Source organism: Hydra vulgaris, chromosome 15, assembly GCF_038396675.1.
Source record: "Hydra vulgaris chromosome 15, alternate assembly HydraT2T_AEP".
NCBI classification, from domain to species: domain Eukaryota; kingdom Metazoa; phylum Cnidaria; class Hydrozoa; order Anthoathecata; family Hydridae; genus Hydra; species Hydra vulgaris.
In genome coordinates, this window is record NC_088934.1 from 55709597 (window position 1) to 55717788 (window position 8192).

Genomic DNA, 8192 nt, shown 5'->3' on the forward strand with positions numbered 1-8192 from the left:
AATTTTTTTTACTTTGACTCTTATTTTAAAAAAGATTTAGTAAAAAGTTGAAACTTTTTAAAAAAGGAATGATATTGCATTTATTTTAAATGAGAGAATGAGTTTTTATAATTTGATTAACCGTGCGTTCATTTTTAGATGTGCGACATTTTTCTGAAAATTTATTTTCGCGTAAGGAACTACTTCGTGAAATTCAACATATTTTACATGATGTAGATAAGTCGACTTTAGTGTTATATGGAATGTCGGGTGTTGGAAAAACTCAAATTGCAAGAAAATATCGCGAAACTTATTATAACTTTTACAAAAACTTTGTTTGGATAGATGCAGCATTTGGAAAGTTACAAACGTCCATGAGAAACCAATGTCAAATATTAGGATTTGAAGTTCAAGATACGAAAGGTGATTATTTGAATATAGAAGTGATTGTTGAAAAAGTTCACAACCATTATAAAAACGAAAAGACTTTGTATATTTTTGACAATGTCGACAGTGAAAGTGTTATAAATTTGACCATGTACATTTCAAAAATGCCGAATTCATTTGCGTTGATTACTTCCCAATGGAGAACGTGGTCAAATAATGTAAATAAAATGCTAGTTGATGTTTTTACCTTGGAAGAAGCATTCGCTTATGTTAAAAATAATATTAAAGAAAACACCGATGAAAACATAAGAAACTTAATTAAAGAACTTGGTTATCATCCGTTCGCTATTACTCAGGCAATAAAATATGTAAATATACATAGAATTTCGATAGAAAAATACATAGATCGATATAGATCAAAACCATCAGAAATATTAGACCATAAGTTACCTACTGAAGAAGAACCAAAGTCTGCAATAAAATCAATTAACTTAGTTTTAATAAAATTGGAAAAAAGTAAACCTTTTCCATTTAAAATATTAAACTGTTTATCTCATTGCGACGGTCAAAACATCAGTAAACAGTTTATAATCCAAATTTCAAAACGAATGGAAATAAACGAAGAATATGTAATAGATGAAGCCGTTGGGTTACTAATGAGTTATTCTTTACTAAACTGTTTTGATGATGAAAAATATTCAATGCACGAACTGACACAGCTGACTTGTAGATGTTTTCAAAATAGAAATTCAACTACAAATACTTATCTTGGTGTAATGAAAAAATATTTTAAATTTGAATTGAATGAAGTAAAAGATCACATGGATTACGGAAACTATTTTGTTTTCCATCTTATCTGTATGTTTCACACTAACGGAATAAAAATTTCAAAAACATTCTATAATATGACGACATCTATTTATAAATTATTAGTATGTAAAGGTTTATTTGAAAAAGCAATCGAAATATTAAAAACTATTCAAAGTTTTAATACAGAAACTTATGGTGAATATAATGAATTTACGCTTGATACAAAAGATAATATCGCAAACTGTTTGAACGATATGAGAAAATATAACGAAGCTTTAGAAATTCATTATTCTGTTGATAAAATACGAACTGAAATTTTAGGTATCAACCATCCAGATACAATGACAACAAAAAATAATATCGCAAACTGTTTGTTCGCTATGGGAAAATATAACGAAGATTTAGAAATTCATTATTCTGTTGATAAAATACGAACTGAAATTTTAGGTATCAACCATCCAGATACAATGAGAACAAAAACTAATATCGCAATCTGTTTGAATAATCTAGAAAAACAAAAACAAACAAGTTGTTTAATTATTTGATTATTATTTTAGTTTTAACTTATATAAATGTATCGATGAAATATTATTGAAAAACGTTTTTCTTTAAAAGTTCAAGAACTACGTTTTTAATTCTTATATATATTTTTGAATTTTATTGGCATTTGAATAGCGCAATAATGTATGTATACACACACGCACACACACACACTCACACACGTACGTAATATCGCAATATCAAAATCTTTGCTTTAAAGGACTTTAGTTTTTTTATACAATAAATTTTAACTTATTAATTATATATATATATATATATATATATATATATATATATATATATATATATATATATATATATATATATATATATATATATATATATATATATATATATATATTATATATATATAAATATATATATATATATATATATATATATAAATATATATATATATATATATATATATATATATATATATATATATATATATATATATATGTATATATATTTATAAATTTACTTGTACTTATATGTTAAAAGTATATTCAAAAGAAAAATAGTATTTCCTGAGGAGTTTACTATAGAATATTTAAATCAATACAATATAAATATTCTATAGTAAATTATATTAATATTCTATAGTAAATTACATTAGGATATATTATATACAATATGTATATAATATATCCTAATGCATATAATTTATTTTAATATCGATTAAAAAATAATTTTATTTATTAATTTGTGATCTTAATAGATTGGTTACACGAATGAAATTCCCCTACAAAGTGGGAAATATATTTTCCTGACAAAGCGGAAAGAATCTTTAATAAACGGGTTTTAAGATTATTTTTGATTTAAAATAGTATCAATATTTAGAGTTTATTTTATCAGAAACTTTATTTAAAAGAGACATTTTAGCAGTTATTTCCATCTTTTTTTAGCGTCCAGAAAAAATGTTATTTGTTTTTATGTGTTTTTGATATGTAAAAGTTGACTTTCCAAAACTTAGAATTTTTCTTTTTCTAAACAGAAATTATTTTATTGTATTTTGAACATTCATTTATAAAGTTTTTTTTTTAACATTTGAGAAACATAATCTATAAAAAAATCTCATGAAAATCTTTTGGATAAAACTTACATGCGTTTTTCTGCTTACATAGAAGAGTTGTCACAAAATAAATGGGAAAAGTTGTCACGTTTGGTTTAAATGCGCGCGTTGCTTTTTTTAAACTGCTTATTCATACTCTTGATTAGTGCTTTATAATGCCGTTCAAGAGTACGACATATAATGCCGTTTAAGAGTACGACTTATAATGCCGTTCAAGAGTACGACATATAATGCTGTTCAAGAGTACGACTATAATGCCGTTCAAGAGTACAACATATAATGCCGTTCAAGAGTACGACTTATAATGCCGTTCAAGAGTATGACATATAATGCCGTTCAAGAGTACGACTTATAATGCCGTTCAAGAGTACGACATATAATGCCGTTCAAGAGTACGACTTATAATGCCGTTCAAGAGTACGACATCACAGGCTGTATCTTCGAGAATATTTTGAGTGGTTTTGCTGCAATGGGTGTCTTAAATCCTGGATACCTTAAATCCTGATATTTTTACTGGTGCTGATGATTTTCCTAATTGTGTATCTGATTGCCCAAACCTATCTTCTTCACATGCTGATTCAAATAAAGAAATCTGTCAACCGTATTCAAATCAACTAGAACCACCAAATAAAATTTACAAAGAATTTATATAGACTACATTTTCTAGACTAACAGTTGAAAGGTAAAACTAAAAAAAGCCTTTTATATCTAGAAAACTCTTTAAAAAAAAAAAAGTTGATTTAGCACAAAAATTCTGGCATATTTGCTTTATTTTCATTTTCGTGTCACCCTGCTGTGTCACTTTGTGTTAGTGTCAGCCGGTGTGGTCCACACACCCCTAGCATTATGTGTATATATATATATATATATATATATATATATATATATATATATATATATATATATATATATATATATATATATATATTTATATTTCTTTTTTCCAATTTATATATATATATATATATTTATTTATATATATACATATATATATACATTATATTATTTAATATATATATGTTTTTCCAATTTTTAAAGACGGTGATATTTCTAAATTATCTAATTATAGACCTATCTCAATACTTCCATGTTTTTCTAAAATTCTAGAGAGAATAATGCATAATAGGCTATACAATTATTTTATAAAACATAAACTGCTTAAAAATAATCAGTACGGATTTAGAAAGGGCACTCGACAGAACATGCAGTAATTAAATTAGTTAAAGAAATTTTAAACGGATTTGAAAACAACCAATATACTCTTGGGGTTTTTATTGACCTCTCAAAGGCCTTCGATACTGTGGACCATACTATTCTTCTTTACAAACTTAGTTATTATGGTGTCAAAAATAATAATTATAAATGGTTTTTTTCCTATCTTAATAATCGCAAACAATGTGTATCTTATGACAAAACCTGTACGAAACTAGAAAACATTTCTTGCGGAGTTCTATTCTAGGGCCTTTATTATTTATTATCTATATAAACAATATTTACTTATCTTCTAGTGTATTGAATTTCAATCTTTTTGCTGACGACACTCAGGTTTTTTATACCCACTCAAACATAGAGTCAATCTTTATCACTATGAATCGTGAGCTTGACAACCTCAATGATTGGTTGAAAGCAAACAAACTCTCTCTAAATAAAACTAAAAGCAAATATATTCTTTTTTCTAAATCCTCCAAATCTGAAACTTTGCTCCTAAAACTCCCAAATATTTCAATAGAAAAAACTAATTTACAACGGACATTCTGCATTAAATTTTTAGGCGTTTTACTTGACGAACAAATAAGTTGGAAAGACCACATTAATTTAATAGAAAATAAAATTTCAAAGAGTATTGGAATTATGTACAAGACAAGACATATGCTGGATAAAAATTTATCTACTTTTCGTTTATCCATAGCTATATCAGTTATTGTAATATTGCGTGGGCCAGCATTTATCCATCAAAATCAAAGCGTATTTTAAATAAACAAAAACAAGCAGGCCGCCTTATATTAAATGCTAATAAATACACCAGTGCCAATCAAATGCTTAAAAAGCTTGAAGTGCTTAATGTTTATCAATTAAATATTTACAGTATTCTTTTATTCATGTTTAGGTTTAAATATCGTATGCCGCCAAATTTTTGTGACAACCTTTTTGTTATTATAAATCATAAATATCAAATAAAGCATTCATTGCATAACTATCAGGTACCAAAAACCTTATTAAAACAGTCTAATTTCTTAATAGCATTTCGAGAGTCACATTTGTGACTCATTCCTTCCAATTGAAAGTAAAACTTGAATTTCACTTCAAACTTTCAAAGTTATTTTAAAAAAACAGTTACTTGATTATGACATATCTCAAAATCTATTTTATTTTTAATATCTTCTTTTTCAATTCTTAACTTTTCTTTCGTTTGCTTAAAAGTAAAACATATATATATTTTATTGCTTATTTATCTAAATTTGTATTTATTTTTTTTTTTTATACATATATATTTTTATGAATGTAAAAATATTTTTTTTTATGTTTAAAAAAATGTAAAATGTTTATTTAAAAGTATTTATATTATTTTATTGATATTGTAGAAATTTATGATAGATTTATGATAGTGTAAACGATACAACGAAGTTAGATGATAAGACTTTTGTCTTCTGCCTGCTCCGGTCATATCTTAACTTAAAATATTTTTTAAATAACTTATTGTGAAAATGACGCAATAAACTATAATATATATATACATATATATACATATATATATATATATATATATATATATATATATATATATATATATATATATATATATATATATATATATATATATATATATATATATATATATATATATATATAGATAGATAGATAGATAGATATTTACCTTAACAATTTTTGGAAAATATTTACTTTACACTCCCTCTCTCTCTTGCCAACAACTTGTTAAACTTACAGCATTTGATAATCCCCCTTCTCCCCCTAAATGATTCCATTGCAATGATTCATTCAGGGGGTGTTAAATATTCATAATAGTTTATGTGCATTGCAGAGTCACAATCTTTGAATGTGCCAGTCTTTCTCGTTTTAACTTTAGACCTAATCCGATTTCACAGTGAAAGCCAATCATTTCTAAGTGACTCTAATTTAACTAAAAATGCATTTAAAAAATAGCATAAACCAGGGGGCGACAACTTTTTTAGTCGGAGAAGCGAAAATGTTTCAATTCAAAAAACTTTTCAGATTTTAAAGATCTTCCAACATTTTTACTTCAGTATTATATTATTATAGACGCAGGTTGCTGACCCCTGGTTTAAACATTTTTTTTTAATTTTTTTTTATTTTTAGGCGCATCCTTCCTTAAAAAAAAATTGTCTAGAGGTGACCAGAGGCGATTATACAGGTGTGTTTGTGTGTGTGTGTCGGATCTCTAGCTTCTGAGGCAAGCGCGCTAACCACTGGGCTATGGTTGCTCGATTTAAATAATGTAATATTGATTATGTACCTGTATAAATCTTTTTTGTTTGCACAGCTGACTAACCAACAACAACTTTGAAAAAATAAATTACGAATAAACATCTCGTGTGTGCTTATTAGGGCTATTTCAAGTAACTTAAGTACTTAAGTTAACAATTTTAAATGAGTCTATTACTTAAGTAAATTTTTATTACTTAAGTAAAATCAAGAACTTTTTTTTTCAAATTTAATCAAAAAGAAGTTGATATTTTATAGAAATTTGTATAAATCTTCAATTACCCTAAAATTAAAAAATTAACTTAAACTTAAAAAATTGATATATTATAATTTTTTTAGTTTAGATTTTGATGATTTCTTGGTTTAAAAGATTATATTTAAGACCATCCAAGGAAAAAATAAGTTATAGTAGGAGATTTTTTTAAAGTTATAACAAATCAAAAGTTAATGTCTTTCTTTCGATCTTATAGATTATAAAGCATCTAGGGTAATTTAAGGTAATATTTTCAAAAATAATTATGCTGGATCCAATATTTTTGAAAATAAACGATTTTTAGGGATCCCTTCTCATGATCCACATATATATTTGGGCAATCAAAATTTTTTCTTAAAAACACAGAGATTTTAAAAAAGTAGCAAAAGTGCTCATAATATCAAGACCACTTGGTAATATGAACACTTTAAGTTAACTCAAAAAAATAACATTCAATAAAAAAAGACCAACTTGACAATAAGAACAAATTTTTGGAATATAATTATTCATTATTAACAAAATTTATCATTAAAAGATCAAGTTTTAAACCACTTTTTGCTGAAACAATAAAAAAAAATTTTTGTGTGTGTGTTTTCCACAAAAAAAAAAAAAAAAAATTAGTTAATTTTTAAATTTTATTAACTTTGAACGTTAAAAATTAAGAATTTTTAAATTTAAATTACAGAAAAATGTTTAGTTATTATCAAAATAATAAAATGTTTTGTCTTTGTTAAGCTTGGTAATTTCAATGAAAAACATTGGATAATTTGAACATGCTCATATTACACAAAAATGGTGTTTTTTAATTAAGTAAAAACTAAATGAGTCTATGCATTGTTTTTCGGAGCCGTAACCGCCGGGGGGGCCAGGGGGGCAGAGACCCCCTAATAATTTTTTAAAAAATATTTTTTTTAAGGCCATGCCTTAAAAAAAATATATTTTTTCAATTGAAGAAACCTCAGGTCCCCTCAATATCAAAATTGTGGTTACGGCTCTGTTACTCAATATCAAAATTGTGGTTACGGCTCTTTTTCAAACAAAAAATGATTGGGTTTTTAGTTAACATATTTTACTATATGAAAAAATTAATTTCATTATTCTAGCACCAAAATTTTGCGCAACAGAATTATTCAAAGTGCGCAACAGAATTATTATAAGTGATTATATTATTTTAACAACGCAATAAATTTAATAGCGCACAGTAATTTAGAAACACTTGAAATTTGGACAAAATATAGTTTTCTGAGCAGCGAAATTTAAACAATGTTATTAGCTAACTATTTTCTACAGTTTCTCATATTCCTAACGGTATAAAAAATAAGTACTGAAATACTAGATTTAATTGTTAGTTTTTGTTTGAAAATGACCGAAAACAAACTTCTCTTTTTTATCGTTAAAATTTTATCATTATTAAAACGTAATTTTCTCCCTAAATACAAAACCTTTCATTTTAATTTTCATTGTATACAAAGATAATAGATAAATTTAAATTAACTTATAAAAAAATGTAAATATGTATTGATACATCTTATAAAAAATGCATTTAAAAAATGCAATTTTTATGAGTTTAAATTGATTTTTATAGTGCTAGGACCAAAGAAGTCTAAGGTAAAAAACCTTAGACTTCCTTGGCAAAGCCAATTCTTTCTTTAAAGAGAGTTTGTATCATTCTGTTAGAAACTAAAA

At 25.4% G+C, this 8192-nt stretch overlaps 1 protein-coding gene across 1 annotated transcript; it reads left to right on the plus strand.

Annotated features, from left to right (window-relative positions):
- The first annotated feature begins 242 nt into the window (after positions 1 to 242).
- Positions 243 to 7692, plus strand: LOC136092093 (uncharacterized). The gene is made up of 2 exons (XM_065819812.1): positions 243 to 1497; positions 7610 to 7692. Exons 1-2 carry the CDS (start codon positions 243 to 245, stop codon positions 7690 to 7692), a joined length of 1338 nt encoding a protein of 445 aa, XP_065675884.1.
- The last annotated feature ends 500 nt before the right edge of the window (positions 7693 to 8192 follow it).